Source organism: Nyctibius grandis, chromosome 11 (genome assembly GCF_013368605.1).
Source record: "Nyctibius grandis isolate bNycGra1 chromosome 11, bNycGra1.pri, whole genome shotgun sequence".
In the NCBI taxonomy this organism is placed as follows: Eukaryota; Metazoa; Chordata; class Aves; order Nyctibiiformes; family Nyctibiidae; genus Nyctibius; species Nyctibius grandis.
The window spans coordinates 25,620,329-25,642,349 of NC_090668.1; the positions used below are offsets into that span (position 1 = coordinate 25,620,329).

A 22,021-nucleotide genomic window follows, 5' to 3' on the forward strand; every position below is an offset into this window, starting at 1 on the left:
CTTGCCCTGCGCTGTCAGAGGCTTGTTCTCCTCGCTGTCTACGCCAAGAGCTGTGACTCTTTCCAGGATGTGTTTCCTGTAACACAAATCTCCTCCTCCTATTTGGAGAAGTGCGTTCCCCAACGGGTAATTCTGATTCCTGGGACAAGGCATCATTTCTGGGAATTTAGCTGCTGCTACCTTGTAAAAAAGGCAGCAAAGAACTTGATTTTAATTTGTGTAATTTTATTAAATTTAAATAAACTGTCACACGTATATCACACGTATGAAGGTATCATATGTATAAAGACTTGGTTTCTAAAGTATTCAAGCACATTTTTCACTGCCTTCAATTAATTTACTCTGCACTTTTGCCATTTATCGCTATTGCACAACAAATATTTAGAAAGGAATAAAAAAGTCTTCAGCTACCATGGAACATGGAAAACTGTTCCCTACTTGGAAGGAAAGACCTTCAGGGCTTTATTACAGCTCTCGGTGCTGGGGAAAAAGGAGGAGAGGCTGGGAGGAGATGGCAAGGCCCAGCAGCTGGTCTGTATTTCAGTGTGGCCCTGGTAGGTGTAAGTCCTGCAACATACCCCTGTAAAAGGAACATTTCTTCTTAAAAACAGGTGTTTTGCTATGGTGGAGCTACTGCTTCGCCTTTGCATGGGAAATGCTTCTCAAACTACTAACACAGCTTCAGTTCTACTCCTGAAGAGTTGAAAACGCTGCAGTTTTCACCCAGGAAATGATTTACAGCATCCCAAGCAGCCTGTTATTTCAGCTTTGCTTAATCTTACAAGAAGAGGCGATGAATGTCCAGAACCACTGTGAAAGTGCTTTCAAGATTTAAAGCCGTCAAATAATTTATGGACAGCCACTGTCTCGAGACTCATGAAATTTATTGACATGAAAAAAACAGACATTGGAAAAGTTAATTTCAAAATTTCTAAACGAGATGATTGCTTAACGCGGAGTATTTTCAGATTGATAAAGGAACGCTCCTGGGGAACACACAAGCCGTGCCATGGGCTATGCCAGACCAGTCCTGACTCTTCAGCAGGGCGTCTGCTGGTGCCTCGATCCGTTGACGCTGTCTGAGAGGTGACTGGAGTAGAAAAGGTGATAGGACGGCATTGACCTTTCCTTTTCTCTCCCTCACCACCCTACGCCTGCCTTGTTTTCCTACTGCCTTGCACATTTATACTCCCCAGCGAGTCTGACAGGTGACAATGTACTAAATCTAAGGACAAAGGAATTTTCTCTAACCCTCGATACCACGAAGCAGCAATTTGAGACGTGTGTACTCTGGTGCCTTCTAATGAACATCCAGGAGTGTAAGTCTGTAATAAATGCACCACATGAGCATGTGGGGTGTTTGAAATCACAGCTTTTCTCTTTAGGGATTTAGGACAGAATTCACCAGCAGAAGGTCTGTGCATCCTGCTGGCCCTTGGCGGCCAAGCACCGCAGGAGGTTTGGGCAGGGAACTTCACCCTGGAACAGCAGCAAAAATGTGTCGTGCGTTTAATCCCAGACTTAGTTTCTAATGGAAACCCAGGGAGTGTGGCACAACACTGACCTTCCAGGGAAGGGCCACATCCTTACACACACAACCAGAATTCAAAGCCTTTGGGCCACTTTTAATAGAGTTGGCGCTCGGCAGGGTCACCCTTGCAGCCCTGGCACAGCAGCCCACACCGGGGAACAATTCAGCAACTTTCTCTTCATGGCTGATATAAATCCTGTTTGTTTTAACTAGTAAGTCAGCTACAAAGCTACATAAAAACATCAAACAGGCCTACACCTAAAATGTTGGTTAGAATTAAGTCATCACTTACCAGCCACATGTAGAAAGATAACTGGTAGTAAATTTATTTAAACTCAAAATAGGAAACAATGAAAACGTTAATTTGAAAAATGTAAACTAATTGTTATTTGCTCTGACTGCATGCATCGCCTTCCAAAATCCTCAGAGAGAGTAAACGACCAGTCAGACAAACCCACTCTAACCATTAGGTGCTGTGGAATGTGTTACTTACTACAATGACGCGGGGAATCCTGTAACCAAAGAAAGCAGCTAAAGCTAAATGGGGCTTTTCACAATAAACCTCGTGGGAAATGATCACGCCTTGAGGGTTGCTCTGCCGCAGACAGCTACAGAAGAACTCAGTTTTCTTCGTCCGAGGAGAGACCTTCAATTTCATCTCTGTCTCCTCCAATTGCCATCCAGAACGCTTTGGCCACCTAACAGAGAAAACAAGATGGGAAAGGGAGAAAAATTCCCCTCAAATGACTGAAGAGTTTGCATTTACCATCCAAAAACCAGAAACTGAGTAGGAGCTAATTAGCAGCCGTGTTTCTAGGTGCAATGCTAATCCTCTCTGAAGTTAAGACATTTCAACACAGAGGCAATAATTTAGAATTCATGGGAGGCACATATGATACACAACTTGTGCTAATTAAGGCATGATTAAATTTTCCTTCAGATCAAGGCTTTTCCACTGACTCAGGTGGAAGCTGGCTTACACCCTCAGTGACCCCAGGGCCAGAAATTGTGAAAGGGGAAAGATTTTTCTGGTGTTTCAAAATTCCAGGTTTGTTATTCAGTTCTTGGGAGATACGAGCCAGTCTCTAGGACTGTGCGGTTTGTTCTTACTACTCTTAACGTAGGAACTCTACAAGAGGAGTAACCATGGCTTAGAAAGGAAACCCCCATTTTTAACAACGTCAATGCCAATTTCCAAACCTCACCTTTTCCGCGTGTAGTTTTCTTTGTTCATGAGGCAACGTTGCAGCTTTATCTGTGAAAAAGAACATGACTCAGGTTATCAACTTCTGAGAGAGAAGCTGGTTTTAGAGGACTACCAAGAAACTAGTTTAAGATCATAAAAATGGGATCTTATTTAGTAACTCTAATTCTCAAACACCGGAAAGCCAATGCTCGTGAGCACACTGGATTTCATCTCCAACATTTGTAACTTTAAACTACAAGATTGGCCCACAATTGTAGAGCTACAAAAAAAAAGTTGTTATAGGTGTGTTTATAGAAAACTGTAGCATCAAAACCAGGGTGACAGCAGTCAGCTGTGCAATATCTACTGCTTTCAAGAGCACTGTCAAAATGAAGGGCAAATTAATGAAAAGATCAGTTACTTATAAAGAACCTCAGACCGGAGAATAAGGATTTGTACAGTCTTCCCAACTCACACGCTGCCCTTCGTGCCAAGTGATCAGTGTAGGTGACCCAGCTCAGTACCTCTCTCCCTGGTACATTACCTTTCATTTCTTTCAGCTTTGAAAACAGCCTTTCAAAGTTCTCCAGGTCACCATCTCTCGTGGTTAGGCTGGCTAACTCCTGAATGTCCATATCCAACGCGGGATCTGCAATAAACCCATATAGGTTGTTCAAGGTAAATTATTTTGTCAGCAGCTGTGAAAGCCATTCTGATAAAACCAGTATTTTAACATCTGCAAATCCTGTTTGCAAATTCCCTCTCCCATAGGAAAGAAAGAAACATTTAATTTACTGATTGTTCATACAGACAACTCGTGGCATCATTACAGCGGTAACTGATTTTGATACATTACATTGCAAGAGCGTTTTTGAGTTCATCCAATAGTTAAGGTTTCTTGCTTATTATAAAATGATCTGTCTAGGAACAGCCACAGAGTAAACTAAAGAGTAATGAGACTGTGCTTAGACCACAACTGACAACACACAACCTTTAGAAGGTCTCCACGTACAACTTGTAAGAAAGTCCCATCTCCTGGAACGCTGCAATTATTCAAGGACCTCAGCAAGGGTCATTAGCCATTGGAAAGGGCTGCCCAGGGAGGTGGTGGAGTCACCATCTCTGGAGGGGTTTAAGAAAAGGCTGGACATGGCACTTAGTGCCATGGTCTAGTTGCCATGGTGGTGTCAGGGCAATGGTTGGACTCGATGAGCCCAGAGGGCTCTTCCAACCTGGTTGATTCTGTGATTCTGTGACCTGTAGCTTAAAACACTTGAACCTCTTAGGACAGACCCAAGCAGAGTGTGCTTCATTCACCTCCTGCTGGGTCAAACTGCAATGATTTCTCTCTGCAACCATAAAGCTTGAAGCTCTACTCTTATAAAGATGTTTCTAGATAGACACAACATACACAACACATGCATCAGGAAATTTCACGTCAGAGCTGAATGTCTCCAGTTGGCAGTACTGCAGGGGCTCTGTCCTAGCCAAACTTGGGCCCATTTTTTCAAGAAGGAGAACACCTCAAGTCTAAACAGCCTCTACTGGCTCTGGCAAGTGCATTTATGCCATACTGTTCATTGAGAAGCCAGTGGCTTTCTGGGACCATCCCAGCCAAGCAGAGAAGGAGCTTACCTACAACGTTGTCAATCTGTAGGTCGTTTGTGCCAGCTCCATCCTCTCTGTTGTCTAAGTGGGATTCTTCTCTGTCTGCTGCTGATGGATTGGACTGTCAGGAAACAAACAGATGTTAGAGTATCAGATAACGCACCTAAAAAGCATCATCAGCAAATCAGGTGCTTCCTGTTTTGACTTCAAAAACTTACTCTTTGTCTTAAACTGTTACTTACTGCAAAACCTGTGTCATGTGTATTATGAAAAGCTACTTTTGCAACACTAAATAGGTACTACATGAAGGTTTTCTATGATATGTTGTTTTTTAAATAACACTATCAAGTGGCAGTTTCTGTTTTGCACAAAATACTGCTCTTGGATATTAATGAAAAACATCATCTTGAATGGAGCTGTTCCTTTAAAATACATTCCAACAGGCTGTGAAGCATCTCTTGAGAAAGGAGGGGGAAAAAAAAAAAAGCCCCCAGTGCCACCACACCAAGTGTGACAACAGGAAAGAGCAACACAAGAAACAGTATGAGCAAAGAAGCAGAAATAGGAATTACTGTTTACTTCTGTGTCTTGGTTCTCTTCTGACCCAATGCTACAGTTGGCACCTGCTAATGTACCGAGCAGACCAAAGCCCTGGGTCCTGTCTGAAAACAAAACAGCTGTTAGTTGGACAGAAGATGCAATACTGTTACAAATAGTTGTAACTGACCAGATAGGATAGAGAATATTTCAGGGAAGACACACACGCACACACAACACCCTCTAAACTGTGTCGGTTCACTTGAAAATTTATTTTAAGCAGAATTTTTTCATATTCTTTAAGCTTTTTTAAAACTGTGTTAACATTTCCTGCTAAATATTACCAGCAGGGAATAGATGTGTAAGCCACGAGATGTGAGCTCTTGTTTCTTCTTATTTCAGGCCCTGCTCTGTTAGGATTTGGTTTGGCATAATATATTATGAGGTGGGGTTTTTTTTTTTTTTTTCTAAGCCATGTTTTCTGCTGGTCTTGTATTGAGTAGTAAATATTTGCAGTTACACAAGGGACTCAGGAGATTTTTCTGAAAATCTTAGCATTTTAGTCAACTGAAAAAGAAATAATGTTAAGTTATTGTACTACAAACAGCCAGGAAACAATGACTTGTGCCAGAAGAAAGATTAAGATCACTTTTTTTAAAAAAATGTGGTTTAAATTAATATTACACTAATGACTAAGCTCTAGAGTCAAATGTTGAGATGATGTCACTTTTATGCACTGTCCAAATTTATTTGCCATTTATACAAAATTTCGTTTTGAAGAGTTAAACGTGTAACTAAAACCATCAGCTCTCTAGAAAACATGTAAACATGTCTCCTTTAGAGAATTACAAGACTCATTTCCTATTTAATATTCCCTGTGCACTCAGGCTGGTGTGTCCTGTCCCAGTCCTCTCCTCCCCGCATGCCCCCCCAGCCCCCAGCAGGTATTTCTTTCAACTGGCTGTTTTATCCAGTTTTACTGCTTTAACAGATCACTCGCCAAGGGTCTGGGAAGCAGTGAATCAGTCTGGCCAAGTGAATTGCCCTAAAACTGTTCAGTTGGAGGACATGGGAAAGCCCCTGAAGTCCGCCAGCTAAATTAACAGGCAATTGAGTGATAAAAGATTGGGACTTGCAACCCAAAGCAAAGCAGCTTCCCCAAGTTTCAGGAGGTTGAGCAAAGAGCTGTCTTTTGAGAAACTGTGAAGATGGACATTCAGCCAACTTCTGAGTCAGCCGAAGCCAGAGTGGGACATTGCAGTCCAGCATGTACTTGAGAGAGAACATTCCCACCTTGGCAGAGGGCTGGATGAAGTGACCTCATCATGTACCTCTTTCATACCTACTAGAGTTCATTCTGCACAGAAAAGGGACAGTGGTTCCGTCCCCACCACATAACCCCAGCCAGCCTAATTACAAAATGCTGTCCTAGTTAGAAAGAACTGGAATCTACAGCAGGGATCTCTGAAAAGCAGCTATTTGTTTCTGGATCCGTGGTTAGGGAGGTGGCAGACATAACACTTGGTTGCAGGCACACCCTTGAAAAAGCCTTCCTATAAACCCTTTTTATTGGATGTCAAAGTTATTTCAACTCCTGGGTGCAATTCAGGAAGCGGGTGATGCCTTACGCAGTGTTCTGACAGCATCAAAGCCAAAAATGATCTCACTCAACGTATTGTAATAGTTGGTGGCTGCACTACGATAAGGTCTATGTAGTGTCACAGGTGTCACTCATTGATAGTTGCAGAGCTCTAGTAGGCTGTGCTCTGCTCATGGCTTGGAGAGTCGTACTTGCTCCCTTCATAGCAAAATGTTTTCCACTGTCTTTATCTACTATTCCTCCATAGTCTGTCTCCAGCTGACACGTGGTGATTGCGACTTCCATACAAAATTGGAATTAAAAAGTCAAAATTAATTATTTGTTTCAATAACTATGTTTAAATAGTTCCCCTAAATCAGGCTAATTCTTTGCGAAGAGAGACAGGCTAATTGCTGGCCCCACCCTATGTAACCAGCTTCAGCTGGGACCACTGAAGAGGGATTTAAGCAGGCAAGCAGCCTCTTTCAGAGGGCAGTAAGTTGTTTCTCTCGTTACCTAGGTCAGCTAGCTTTGCTCTTGAAGGGACAGCTAAGGACAAGAGCAGCACACTACCTTTGTGGGGGGGAGATAGATGGTAGCTGAAGAACTACTCATGCCCTTCTGCACAAGGGGAAGAAACCCACCAGCTTCTCAGACTGAAGAGAGTTCTAAGCCCTGGAGAACCAACAACTTTATGCCAACTACAAAAGAGAATTGCCTTCTGGATACTCTCAGGTAAGCCTGCTTGTTTTTCTTTTAGTAGAGACAATACTGCTTTACTTACTCACAAAGCATGTGGTATCACTTGATGTAAAATGTTTATAAATCAACTATGCTATATTTAATATCTATTTTTATGAATCAGTGTGAGAATGAATGTATTTAACAGAGAAAAAAATCAAAAGGTTAAGAATTTTCTTAATAGGTGTGTGAAAAAACTACTTCACAACTTAAGAAGAAGTGTGTTTGGGTTTAAGATAAAGCACCTTAAAATAATATGGGTTTAGTGCTTGTACTTGAAAAAAGTCACTCCTGCTCTGTCTGTAAGCTTAAATTCTCATAGAAACAGCTGAAGTAAGGCAATGCTGTAGCACTGGCTTTTTGGATGGCTGCTCTTAACATGCTATAAGCTTTTACTACTACACAAATATCTTCTACTCCATGAGAAATCTTCATGTGAAGATGACTGTGTGGTTTCTAAATGGCCAGCAGCTACAGGTAATTTGGTAGGAAAGCTGACATTTGATTTACGTGGCGGCCAATTTCCAGAATCAGGAGGAAGTTGAAAACAAAAGATACGTGACAGGTTGTAAAGAGTTTCATTTTAAGTAAAATGAGCTCAACAATTTCCCTTTGAAGGCACAGTCAGGCTGCAACAGCTTCCAAATATAGCTCACTTCCTGAGGGGTTTGTAGTAACCTGCATCAATGCTGTGTGGTTTCTGTACTGTGGCAATAGGAAATCGGGATTTTCAAGGAGTCTGACCTTTACAGCACACACTACTGATGCATAGGAATTTCCCCCATGAAGAACTGAACATGTGACTCAGTTCTGTTCTTCTGTAATGTGGCATCTGTCAAATGCAGGAAATAGGCTGTTAAGAAAACAGGTTTAGCACCAGGGAGGTAACTTTACACCATCTCAAATGGCTACCTATTTCTCTGCAATCGTTACATAAGTTAGACCCAACCTTAACCTCATTCTGATGAGGTATAAGAAATACCCAAAATGCTACCTTACAAAAAAACTAAAAAATATTATTGGTTTAGTAGTTCTCATCCTAGTTCTACTGAGTGCCAGTAACCATCTTGCAGTTACAGGAACTAGCAGAAGCCTCTCAGCACTTGCAATCATTACACAGTTAAAAGATGTAGGAAGGAAGAAGCCACAACAGTGGAAAACTGTACATCAGGGAGCAGACACTGGAAGGTTGCTAGTGGGATGAGACTTTGTGAAACAAGAAATGTAAGGGCAAGCACTCCACAAAAGTTTAATCTTCCTATGTTTCCTGCAACAGCTTGTGTTATTAGAAAGGTAATTAAAGGTTTTCAAGTAAATGGAAGTATCTACACTTGTAGTAACTCTGGGCTAGCCACAGCATTCCCTTGTCTAATGAGTTTAATCCTAAAGTGTTTTTTTTTCTAAAATTTGACCTCTACCTGATAATCAATTATCTGCACGTAATTATCTGAGCTTGCCTGGCTTTTGTACTGTTTTCAAAAAATTCTGTGGTTTCCATGTCCTCACATGGGGGTTTCTGTAGGGAAGATGCTGCAATGCACTTAGTAGTATGTCCTTCAACAGACATTTGAAATCACTTCTTTGCCAAGTGATCTCATCTCCACACTTGCTATTCTCATCCCTGCTTCAAATTTCTTTTCAAAAAGCTATAACAAATTTGGAATTTAACACTTACTACTTCTACACTAAACCATTCATCAGTTTTTAGACCAAGCTGATAACTACTAGCTATTTGCTGCTAAGAGTTTGGTGGAATAGGCTTTCATTTTTCATTGAAATGTGAAGAGTTAGTGGAATATTTAACTCAAGTTATTGGTAGAGAGCAAGTTAAAGTATGGAGGGAACAGGAACAGATGCTGAAACAGGAATAAATCTCACCCATTGCCTGTGAGTTTCTCTGTGCATCAAGGGCCAATGAAAGCAATACCTGAAACCCTACTATTCCACGTAGAAGGTTGAAGAGTGCTCTAGTTCTCTGTATACTGACGCAGTGGCAGTAGCACTGTAGCTACTCAGCTTTAACTTCTGCTAAAAATACTAAGCCCTCCAGGCCTTGCATTCTCCAGAACTCATATGAGAGGAACCTGTGTTACATACCGCTCTTCATGACTACGTTGGACCACACGTTGGCATTCAAGGCTTGTACAATTCGTTTCACTCCAGTGGACTCTGGAAAATCATCTAAACCAAAAGACAAAGACATTGCACTCCTAACAATTAGACAAAAAACATGTGCCTGAAAGTAAGAAGGTGTGTGTCTGAATGCCTGCCCTATCCTATCACAATCGATATAAATTACTACTTTCATTAGGAAACACAGATTTCTTGCCTTTGCTTCATGAAAGGCCATTGAAATCTAAATGAATGCCTTGCTTCTTGGTCTAGGCTTCTAGGTGTTATGAACTGTGAGCTCTCAGCCTTTTGTAGAGAGATTAAATTCTGAGTGGGTTTTGTTAAATATTTAGCATGAGGCCTACATGGTTAAATACAACATATAAGTCAATTTAATAGTAACAGACAATTTTTAAGTTGCTGTTAAAAGCAAGGCATCTTTTACCCCATATGGGATAAAAATAGATGCTAGAATTACTTTTCCTTCCTTTAGAAAGTAAAGAACATCAGACAACCATTTAAAAAAGGTGCAATGCTTGTTAAAAAAGAAAATGATCATTGTAAAGCTATCTCCACAGCATCCAACTCCAAATGTTCCAGTAATCCTCTGAATTACACTAACTTGAAAGACCAGGGAAAGCATTATTTGGACTTCAACTTATTTACTGAATAAATCTGACACTACTTTGTATAAAGTCAGTTTTCCCATTTCCTCGCTTTAGTCAGCTTCCCATGTTTGTGCAGGTCTCACAAAGCAATAGGGGAAGAAAAAAAAAGATTTGGATACAAAAATGCGATTGCTTAAAAATCCAGCTCTTCTAGGATGACTCAAGGACAGGAGCAGTAATTGAAACTGCCTTTAAAAATGAATTTAAAGCTGTCTGTGACCCCTTAGATCAAATATTTTGCCTTCTATGACACTGCTGTTTCGTGTTGTATCAGAGTCGTTATCAAGAGTCTCAGTTTGGAGTTCCTGTCCTTAATTCACAGTGTGGTCATAGCAAGAGCTCCAGTTTATTTGTGATGAGCTGCCAGAAATGTCATAATTTTTAAACAGATATTGGCCCAGTATGTTTACTGCATCCGTGGGCTCTTTTGTAACTCATACAGCATGTTTATGGGGTAAATATGTTACTCACTGGATCACATTTCCTCCTATGCATGAGTCGCAGTGAATCAACTACCATATTAAAAATCCAGGAAAGAACATGTATCTTAATACTCCAAAAATTAACATCCTGAGTTATTATTCCTATTACTTATATTATTTAAATGGTAAATAGCTTGTTTTTTACAACAGTTATTCAATAGAAAAATAACTTGATTTAGTGTTACTAGTATATCTTTTTAAGGGATAAGAAAACTTCAGTCTAAGGGGTACCAACTTCCAACACTTCTGGTTTCTATAAATCAGAAATATGTGTATCCTTCCCTCCCTGACTAACAGAGTGCCAGAGAAATGCATCCTTAAAGACATGATGGGAGGAGGAGGGGGGTTCTTAGCTACTCAAGACACAATTTTAATCTAGCCTTTAAAGGGGACGGGGGGGTGAAACTTGAGTCCTGGCTTAAAGACCTTTAGAATAAACTAGTTTTGGTGACAACTATGTACTTGGTGAACCTGAAATAGAGCAAATGTTAGTGACTAATTCCACTCCAGCCTGGAAATGGAGTCAGTTGTCTCATTTTGGCTCTACAGAGGTAAGATGTAAACACTTTTGTCTCACTGACATGAGGAGATAAGGGCGATGCTGATAAGGCTGTCAGGAAGTGCGCAGTCACTTTTCAAGAGTGGAACATCACACATCACTCTTCTGACTTTGCTTGATGGGTTTTTTCAAGTTATAAACAAATGGTCAGCCAGTGATTTTGAAACTGGCTTATTTCCTGTGTAAAAGTGCATGCTATTCTAAAATGTTTTTAACAATCTCCCCTTTTCAGCCTGTCATGTCACCATTTGAATAATGTCTATCTTCTCTTGGTGTGTACAATAGTTTTTATAGTTTTTAAAGTAGTTTTTAAAAACACAAAGGATTTTCCTGCCCTTGTGCATCTCTGGTTCTTGGTTTTTAGATTTATTTCCAAAGTGGAATATAAATGCTTCCAATCTATCAATACAGTCCTAGGACTAGTGCCAGAAAAAGGAGCAGATATTATTTTTATGTAGGTGCTACATAAACAGCAGCTGTATTTGGGAGGAGACAAATGGAATTTCTTGGAGGAAATAACCTCCTCCTCCTCCTGACCTTTTATAGCTGAGACTAAGCCTCACCAACTGGGAGCATTCCATGCTGTAATCATGGAGCACATAAATAAAGTTATGCCCCTTGCAATTGTTTAGAAGATATTTTGGTGTGCTTTTTCATTCAAAAAATTAAAACAGAAGTAGCAGTCCTACCATCTTCATCAGGCAGCTCCTCAGGGCTAAGTTCTACCAGTTCAAAGCCATGCTTGATGCACCATTCTTGAGCTTTCTGTCTGTTAACGCCTAAAGTTGGGAAACAAAAATGCATACTAAACATACACGTTTGGGGCTAATATCAGCAGTTGAATCTTTAGGTACATTTTATTCCCTCAAAGTTGTTTGCTTATTTTGGAATGTATGGGGAAAAAGTAGATAGTAGCTGGTGTGGGTCCTCCATTTACCTTGAATTTGATTCCAAAAACTTCAGTTAAACAAACTCCTCTTTTGAATTGTTGGGTTTTTTTCAAACACCATAAATTCATGTGGCTTTGCAGTGGGTACTCAGGGAAATGTAAGTGAAATACCACAGTGAATGAAGACTTCCATTAACTCTAGGTTTGAACATGAATTAAGTTACAGGGGCGTATCTGCACCTTACAGCTTGCTGCTGTATTGCATACACTAATCTAGGACCAATGCAAACATGTACTTGATGGCCAAATAGTCAAAAAAGATGAATGTACTTTCCATTGTAGTTAAGCAACCAACAGTCATCCTCATTCTTCACAAGTGAGGATCATGTATGTCCAGTAATATAAATGCCTTGTTAGGCACCTTGCAGTGCATCCTGGTATACTCATACTAGGAATGGGATACACAGAGCCCATTTTAAGCGAGCTTGTAAAATTCTGATACAGTTTTAACAACAACTAGCTTAAGATTTCTGTTCCTGGTCACGAGAGTAACCTTGCTCAAGCCTAGTCTCACACAGATATTTTGAGAAACAATTGTGTTGCGTAATAATTTATTTTCTAGTTAAATCAAGGTTAATAACCCTAAGTCAGGTTGGACCTTCTTTGGGTTTCATACCATTTTCAGATACTCTGTTACAAACCAGGATCATGACTTCTGGTAACCACTCTTCTGTCAGGGGAAGCCATTCAGAGACACTATCAAGTCCAGACTCCTAAAGGGGGGAAAAAAAAAAAGTTCTTTGGAATATGTCCTCAAATGCTTTAGTTCTTAAACTAGTTTTAAATAATCAATAGTATTAGAATAAAATTAATTAAGGAAATGTGCTAGGCTGCATATCAAGTATGTTTAAGACACTTGTGTTCTAATCGGAGAAGCTGATTTATACACAACTTCCTTCTGATTCTTGACTGACCTTACAGATGAGTTAATCCTACTGCCTCGGACCTCCCTTTCATGTTTATGATTAATTATGCAATCCTCGTGTAGATTAGGAAAGGTTTTTACTTAAGGCTAATCAGGAGTATTTCATTTTAAGCATATCTCGGGTTTAATGTGCTGCTACTCCATCTTCCACACTAAAGTGCATGTTACTGGGGCTGGTGAACTACACCCATTGCTCCAGTTTACTCTGAGACAGCTCTGAGATGTCTGGGTAAAGGTATCTGTGCAGAATGTGTGGTATGCATCCTTTCCTATCTGTGGTAAAAAACAGTTCCTTATTTAGAATTCTTTTTTGTCCCTGAATCCTTCTGGCTTTTGCTAAAGCACTGTTTTCACTGCTGCCAGCTTAGCAGAAACAATCTCTGGTAAAATGATAGCACTAAATCTTGCATTTAGCTCCCTCACTCTTGGCTACCCTAAAGCAGCCTTTTGGAGCCAGCATCAGCTAGGAGTAAAGTTGGAGGTGGTGGGCTGGAGGAGATTTGCCTAACTTAGTGGAAAACCTCTCTTCCAGCTGGAGTGTGATAGTAAAAGGGAAGGAGACTGCTTCCATTGACAGCAGGCATAATTTAACCTTGAACTACTGACAATTAATAGAACAGCCTAAAAGGAATGGATGGCACAAGATGAAGAGTGTAATTTGTGGTTATCACTCTGATAAGGCAACTATATCATACAGATAAAGTAATATAATGAAGCAGAGGAGTCTTACTATTGTGCTGTCGAAGTACACAACGAATGCTTGCACAGATTCAGCAATATCCCCAGTAACAAGATATGTGTTTGGTACCACACAGAGGTGAATATCTGCAGAATAATATTTATTATCTATTGTCCAGGGGTAAAAATTCACTCTTCCACTTGTAGTTGCACCCACAGTAAGGTCATCTTTTCCTGTGATACCTGTATAAACGAAAATTAATGAGAGAGACGATAAAATCAGCATCAAGAAAATAATTTGTCTAGAAAAGCTTGGTACAATGCCAATACAGAGCCATCTTTGCTTACTGTAATAAAACAGTATATATTTAAGACCTTTAAAAATTCAAACTGAATTTGTTACTCTGTCCTAGAGTTTATTATTTAGCTTTCAAAAGAGTTTATCTAGCTTTCAAAATAAAATATGGTACAGAAGCTCTCCAGAAAACAAGCCTTTTTTCATGGAAATGCTTTTTAAAGTGTTAGCCTCAAACTTGCAACCTGTAAACACGATGCATGGAGAGAATACCTAGAGTTTATTTCAGCAGAAACAAACCTCCCATGTTCATTCAGATGTAAAGAACTGTTTGACTGTGACTAAAACCTGAAGGTAACTAATGAGAAAATAAACCAAGTTACTACAATTCAGTTGTAATTCCCATTAAGTTCCATGTAGGAGTTCAACAATTAAAATCCAAGGCAGTGTTTTGCTAATGGGATGTGAAGCGCTGCCCTTCGTGTGGTGGTAGACACCGTCGCAGCGCGCACTGCCATAGCATGACAGCCACCTGGTGGACTTGAATTAATAGTTAGTGGCAGAGCATCCCATCTACACCTCGCTGGGAAGGGCAGAGCATCTTGGTCCAAGCTGGACAAACCTATGGATGCTTTAAAACACAGGTCAATTACATATTAACTTGACTGAGTCATCTAGAATTTCCTTGGGCCAAGACCAACGGCATGAGGTTCAACAAGAACAAGTGCTGGGTCTTACACTTGGGCCACAACAACCCCCTGCAGCGCTACAGGCTGGGGGAAGAGTGGTTAGAAAGAGCCCTGGGGGCGCTGATCGACAGCCGGCTGAACATGAGCCAGCAGTGTGCCCAGGTGGCCAAGAAGGCCAATGGCATCCTGGCCTCTATTAGGAATAGTGCAGCCAGCTGGTCTGGGGAAGGGATCGTCCCTCTGTACTGGGCACTGGTGAGGCCGCACCTTGAATCCTGTGTCCAGTTGTGGGCCCCGCACTTCAAGAAAGATGTTGGGGTGTTGGAGTGAGTCCAGAGGAGGGTGACCAAGCTGGTGAAGGGTCTGGAGGGTCTGACCTACGAGGAACGGCTGAGGGAGCTGGGGGTGTTTAGCCTGGAGAAGAGGAGGCTCAGAGGTGACCTTAGTGCTGTCTACAACTACCTGAAGGGAGGTTGTAGTGGAGTGGGAGTTGGCCTCTTCTCCTGGGCAACTAGCGCTAGGACAAGAGGACACAGCCTCAAGCTTCACCAGGGGAGGTTCAGGTTGGACATGAGGAAGCATTTCTTCTCAGCAAGGGTCATTAGCCATTGGAAGGGGCTGCCCAGGGAGGTGGTGGAGTCCCCATCTCTGGAGGGGTTTAAGAAAAGCCTGGACATGGCACTTAGTGCCCTGGTCTAGTTGCCATGGTGGTGTCAGGGCAATGGTTGGACTCGATGATCCCAGAGGGCTCTTCCAACCTCATTGATTCTGTGAAGAGTTAAAAAAAAATGAAATAAAGTATATGGGTTCTCAAAGATCTTAAGGGTCATATTTTAAAGGTAGTGTGATGTTTCCTGGACATGTTAGAACAGGCTGTTCCCCAAATAGTCTGGACATTAATTTGAAGTTTTCTGTATCTTATCAATAAAAAGGCAGGACAAACTCATTGCCAACGTTGCCATAGAAAGGTTCGATGATTTTTGCAAGTGTAAAGTCTGAGAAATCTAACTGGTGAATGAGCACGGTGCACAAGGCAGCACAGAGGAGAGCACTAAACCAGAAGGATTATTTGCAGCAGTGAGGAGGACACAGGAAAACTGAGGGCAAAATTTGACCTTGGAAACAGAAACCTAGGAGGGAATCTCTTGTCTGGGTTTCATTAAAAAAAAAAAAGGCAAGCCACATCTACATGGTTTTCCCAGGTTAAGAAAGTTTGACTTTTTAATTTGCATGACAATAGCTTTCAGAGTACTTGGTCTTCAGCCAGAGGCTACTCTGTGATAAGACTGTCCAGGTCACCTTGGGGCTGGGGGATGATGATACTGAGTCAATACCAAACAAGCCTTGATTCTGAACTTTGTATTCTTAGAGTTCACATAAATATGGAAGAGACTACCAATACAGCTAACCCAAATCAGTAATCTGGAAAGATTTTAATTCTTGCAGAGCTTTTTTAATCCCTCTTAAGCAGCACACACCAGTTCCAGTGGCACACACAAGCTGTTTCCCCACACTTATCTCGTAAAAACTCGTATGCGTGGATCTCTGCTTGCTCTGCAACACTTCATGGCCATACTGCAGTCCCTTCTGCCAGGGAAACATGAGGATAGCTTTTCAGTTAGTTTTAAACCAAAGTTTTTCAATTCAGGCTACACAAATACATCAAGTCTACTCTTTTTTTAAAAAAAAAAGTAATTTGTTAAACAGATCATCAAATGACAGCATGTCACTTTACAAAATCTATACTTTAATGTACATATTCTATCATAATAAAGGCATTTTGGCAGATGACAAGCTATTTTTTTTCTGCTATAAAACAGTTTTAAGAATGACTAGACGTTAAGTACTACACTGGTATAATTTAGTTTGGTATCTTTGGTATGCAGGACTCTCTTTAATATGTGCCAACTGCTACTAGACTAGTAGTTTCTTTTAAATAGATAGTAGGGCCAACGGAGGTAGCTTTCACTCAGCGTGGATATACTGTGACAAAATTCTAGCAAATGGGAGAGGAAACAAGTTAGGCAATGTCACTGTGCATGTCCAAAAGACAGGGATGCCTTCTCTTTCCAGAATTATCTGTTGCCTAGCTTTTCAAATGCAGGCACAAGCTTAATTTTCTTCCCTGGAAACCAGATGTTTTGTTTGGAGGTTTTGAATGCTGCATAAAATATGCTAGAAATTTCCCTTCGCTACTGTTTTGACAGTTAAAAATAATTAAATAAAAACCAGTTCTAAGCTAACAGAATTGCAAGTCAATGCCACAAGCTAAGAATAAAGGAGACCATAGAAATTATTGAAACACAGAAAAATCAGCAAGAAGACTCAAAGCCAGAGGGAGGAACACAGGGTGAGGAAAGGTGGTCAGCTCAAAAGCCACTCAGTGAAGTTAGACACCATCACAAGAATACAAAAGGAAAGAACTTTTTATAAATAATTTTCAAAAGCTGATATGAAAGAATTCACATTTGCTTTCTAAGGTTTTTTTTTTCCTTGCTAAAGAGTTCATGGACAAATTTAGGCCTCAAAGTACTGCCAGAAGAATGAGGACATGTCCCATTTCCTACTACATGCTACTTGTTCCTGTATTTTAAGCAGTCTTTCATCCCATTGTGCTTCTGATTATCCATCATTGATCCAAAGAGGTTTTGCCAATCCCCTGTGAAATTTCTCTCCCAGTAAAAATGGATGTTGCCCACTAAACTCAAAGGACTGCAGGGACTTTCTGAAAGGATTCAGACTTGCTCTGTCTCAGCCTGCATGTAGGGTTGTAACAAATTACTGCAGAACAGCCTAATTACTCATGGTAGGAAATTAAATGCAGTTTGGGTATCTTGTGAACAGTTCTCTTCCACAAAAGTCACTTAGACCAATTAGGTTTTGGCCTTTAGAGTAAACAAGCAGAGACTACACAAGAAATATACACTGCAACTCAAACTGAGCTGTCAAGGCTATATTCCAAGTTGGAACTAGTTTCAAGGATTACATTTGCCACCTCTGGATTCCAGGATTTTCTTTCCAAGACAGCCTGTATTTTAATGAAAAAAGTAAATTCATCCAGAATAGTTTCATATCTAATTTAGAGAATATTCATCAGAATAAACTCCATTAAGTTTTATTTGGATACAGAATAAATGTCTAGAAAATTAATATGGTAAAAAGAGGTGGCTTGTCAAACTTCTCTAGTGAGTTACTCATTTTTAATTTTAAACTCCCCAGCCATTGAAAGTGTCAGTGGTTTGCCATCCAAAGAGCCTGGAAAACCAACTGAGTCACCCTTTGACCACAACAGCAGGCAGGCCTACTGGGCTGACTTAATTAGCTGGCCTTTTCATGGAGCGGAAGGGGCTTGTTTGGGTGACGGGAATGCAAAGGGACTCCAGATGCATCACCATTAGAGAGTACTAAAAACACGCAGGGAAAAGTTCATGCCACGAGAGAACGTTGCTCAGTGTCATTCAAAAACATGATTTAGAGTTCAAGGTCCTGTAAGAAATACTGCAACTACAAACGCTGGACTTTTTTTTTTACTGAAAGAACTCCTACAATCTTACCAATAAATGCCGAATACTAATTAAGACGTGATGTATTTCAGTGTCCCACACTTCTGTATAAAAGCACTTTGGAGCCTCCAAAGCCCCCATACTAATGCCAACCTACGCAGAGATCACCACCTTTGTTGGACAATTATCTTCCTCCAGTTTATCCCAGGTCATTACTCACTTGCCAGTTTTCTCTCAGAAAACCATTTAAAACCAAACCAGCAACTGACACACAAGATCAGTTTATGGCTCAATCCAGTAACTGGTAGTGACTGGTATCATGTAGCTCAAAGAACCTCCAAACTTCTGGGGAATCTGTCCAGAGGAAAAGGTTTTTTTACTTCCAGTCAGTCAGTCACTAGCTTACGTTTTTCAGCAAATTAATTAGTTGTGCCCTTTCTTTACTCACAAGTATCTATAATTTTTAATAAATTGGACAAAATTCTGACCGATACTTTTGGAAATTAACTTCAGCTATTTACATAAATATTTGCTCTTATACTGATTTAAACTTGTTGACTTTTTCATGAGCTTGCATATAGACAAGATAAACTAAACAATGGTTCAGAAGACAAAGAACAGGACATGGCAAAATTGTAAAACCTAACATCCATTCCCTTCTTGTAACACAGAGGCTTAGTAAGTGCTCTGTAAGTGCAAGGAAGCAAATACTTTTTAAAAGGAGAACCAGAGACCAGAAATAACTTTTCTGAAAAGAGCTGAATAATAATCAAAAAAACAGACATAGATCTCTTGCTGCTTGCAGCAGTGTTCCACGTTCTGTAATACCCAACTGATAATTTAAGCACTTCTACTATATTGTGTGTTTAATAGTAATTTTTTTTCAGAATCATTACAACTTCTCTTTGCAGATTTTTTTTTTCCAAAGGGATTAAGGTATTGATCACTCTTCCTAGTGTTTTTCAGATTGAATACATGCTATAAGAATACAATTCAGTTTTCTACAATGCCCTACGTGATCCCAAGTCCTCTTAGTTGGTAGGTGCACCAAGGAGTTCTTCCATTCTGGGCCTTGAGAGCCACCTGGTGGAATACATCATGAAAAATACTCCTGCAAATTACACATGGAGAACTCAGAAATATGCATTCACCATAGATATTTTGCTGTGGGGGGAGGAGGGGAGTGATAAACAGTCAAAAAAGAAAAAAAAATCACATCAGACAGTATTTATCCGTTGGCCAGCATTTTTAAAAACTAAACCAATCTTATCTGCTGTTTTGTGATAAATATGTCTAAGAGAAGAGCCAGTTCTATTCTGTGCATTTTAAATAGCTTTGTTTTGCCACAGTATCTAGTGAAATAAAGCATTCAGGGTATCCCACAGAAACCTGAAAGGATAAAAATCTAGCAAATGTACCATAATACTCTCCTTATCCTCAAGCCATTTCCTACTTAACAGGATAAAAAGCCTTGTAATTAGCCTGGAAAGTTCTGGTGGGCAGCAGGAAAAATGGGTTCTCATACACCTCCTAGCAGTGAACATTAACCTGTTTCTTTCTACTTACAAACCAGGTTTGCCTCCAAAGAGCAGGGACCAGGGAAATCCAGCAACACAGCAGCAAAAGCAGAGACAACAAGGGTAAGGGTTTGCTTTCATGTTTCTGTTACAGGCTCAAAACCCAACTGCTATATGGATCCTACCAACCACCACAGTATTTAATAGCATATTTAACCCTACGGATTGTATCTCAAACACTGCGCTGCCTCAGAGGTGCCAATGTAACAGTCTTGTTCTCAGCACTGAGCTAAATCATCATCAAATGATGCCTTTAACCTGGTGCGACACTTTCACGCTGTAAAAGCACAAGTTTTGAGAATTGCACCAGCATTTTGTTTCAATCCACCAAACCCCTTCAGCCCAGCCTACTGTAGCCAGCCACAGCTGCCCTGTCCTTATCGGTATATCCTTCAATGTTTTACAACGTTCCTTCTGCTTATGCTCCTGGATCTATGGTCATTTCCCTTCTTATACAAAGAAGGAACTTAAAATTCTCATGGTATTTATTTTAGTAAATGATCATGTTTCTTTCAGGAAGATTTTAATGTATTTTGTGAAGCAACACAATCAGAGGACACAAAGACTCCAGTTTTGGTACTGGAAAACAGTGGAAGCCTAGATGTTTCAAAGTGAGTACTATTTAAAAAAACCCTGAAGTTAAGTTTTAAGACTTTCTCAGATTAAATAGCATTTTAGTGAAGCCTTTTTCTCACCTTCCTTTTTTACTTGTTTAATTTCACTATGATAAATAATCAAAGGAAAGCTATAGGAACCTTGAACAATTTGTTCCAATTTGCTTATACCTTCCACACAAACAAGCAACCAAGAATAAGATTTTACAGAAACTTATTATTCTTTGGTATGGAATCCTTAAATAATTCAATATCAACCCAGCTGCTTTGACAGAGCAGCCTTTGACTGCAGACCTTGTACTGTCATTCTTGTTTCCAAGTGTGGTTTAATGAGATGGAGGAAGCCAGTCCCTGGGGGCAGCCCTGGGCTTTCTCAGGCTCCTAGGTAAGATCTCACTCAGAAACAGCCAAAAACAAATCCAGAAAAGGGCTTGGGGCTGCTGATAAGTTATACATCTTAGTACGCACATCAAACTGTTCATGACAGTTCCCTAAAAAGCAAGGCTGTACTAACAAGCTGTAGCAGCAAAACCACTAAGATCTAAACGGCTTCTTCCTGGAATCCCCTTGATTTTAAACTTAGTAAAAATTCCACCAAAGTTTTCTACTATTAGGTCTTAGTCTCGTGTTCCCTTTTTCAAGCCATAAAAAGGGGAACTGGGTTCCAAGAAAACCACTTGCTACAGAATGAATCCTATGTATTTGATATGGAAAGTGTAATCTACAATTCTGACAACTGCAGAAAGGAGGATTTTTTTTTTTTTAGCTTTCCCTTTTTGGTGCTTCTGCATTGAGATAACAAATGGTCTAATGCATGAGTGCAAGCCTAAGTGAAGCAAGAGTTCAGACCCATCAGGCATTTTAGAAACTCTACCATCCTTAAGGTCCAAGATAGTCTGTTTGCTTCATAAATGGAAAGATGAAACCAAAGGGGCTGTATTTAGGCTGCTTTTGTCTTCCCTTTGCCTACCCTCCTGAGCCACATCGGTTGCTCTGGTGTCCCCCTCTTGTTCTAGGGGCCATCTGGGCCACTGGCATGTCCTGGTGAAACGAGGTTATTTTTGAGCTGTATGTATGACCAGCAGCAAACCTTGTGGTCTCATGAATCTCCATTTGTTGTTGAAGAAACTATTTTTATTCAGTCTCAAGGCAAGCCGCAAATTATTTAGTCCAGGTATAACTTCTGACAGTTTATTCACGCCTAAGACATGGCAAGTGGCCAGCAGGTAACAGAGCATTTGGGGATGTGGGGCTTCCTTGTTTCCCTGTCGGTTTTGGTGGTGATACCGCCTGCTCCTCGGTGTCAGAGGGTACAAAACGCACAATCCGCGGCTCCGCACCGTCTCTCTTAAATAGCTTATTTCCTTAAAGGAACAGGGAGGCTCCTGACGCCCTCCTCAAGGGCAGGGGGTTAAACACCCCAGGCCCGGGGGCAGGTGGCCGCTGTGGGGACGGTGCGTGAGGGGAGGGCAGCCACCCTGAGGGCCCGGGCGGGGGGCTAGGAGCGAGCAGGCCGAGGCCTGCAGCTGCGGGCAGGCCGGGGCCCCGCGGCTGCGCCCGTCCGGGCCCCGCAGCGCGCCGCGGCGACGGCGACTCACGTTTGACGAGCTCCTCGGCCGCGAAGCCGGCGGCGCAGCTGGTCACCAGCGCGAAGGGCCCCGCCGCCGCCATGGCACCCGCCGCCGCGCCCCTTCCGGCCCCGCCGCTACCACCCGGCTGCGGGGTGGGGGGGGAGGCGGCGAGCGGGCGAGCCCTTGCAGGCACAGGGGAGGAGCGGGCTCGGCCCCC

General features: G+C 41.2%; 1 protein-coding gene across 2 annotated transcripts; it reads right to left on the reverse strand.

Moving 5' to 3' along the window:
- Positions 1-867: 867 nt before the first annotated feature.
- AAGAB (alpha and gamma adaptin binding protein) lies at positions 868-21,922 on the reverse strand. 2 transcript variants are annotated; one of them, XM_068410462.1, is made up of 10 exons: positions 21,832-21,922; positions 13,608-13,798; positions 12,569-12,665; positions 11,693-11,782; positions 9,280-9,363; positions 4,905-4,987; positions 4,353-4,446; positions 3,262-3,366; positions 2,737-2,786; positions 868-2,229 (listed from the first exon to the last, which is right to left on the reverse strand). In XM_068410462.1, exons 1-10 carry the CDS (start codon positions 21,902-21,904, stop codon positions 2,152-2,154), a joined length of 945 nt encoding a protein of 314 aa, XP_068266563.1. In that variant the 5' UTR covers positions 21,905-21,922; the 3' UTR covers positions 868-2,151. The 2 variants fall into 2 exon arrangements, with proteins under 2 accessions (XP_068266563.1, XP_068266564.1); XM_068410463.1 differs by lacking the exon at positions 21,832-21,922 and adding an exon at positions 16,018-16,098.
- Between the last annotated feature and the right edge of the window lie 99 nt (positions 21,923-22,021).

Bases quoted from the DNA above. Each gene is read 5' to 3' on its own strand.
- AAGAB (XM_068410462.1), bottom strand. From the start codon at position 21,904: ATGGCGGCGGCGGGGCCCTTCGCGCTGGTGACCAGCTGCGCCGCCGGC. The intron at 12,666-13,607 runs GTAAGACTCCTC...TCCCCCCTTTAG, and splicing joins TGTACTTCGACAGCACAATA to GAGTCTGGACTTGATAGTGT. The intron at 2,787-3,261 runs GTAATGTACCAG...TCTTTTTCACAG, and splicing joins AAAGCTGAAAGAAATGAAAG to ATAAAGCTGCAACGTTGCCT.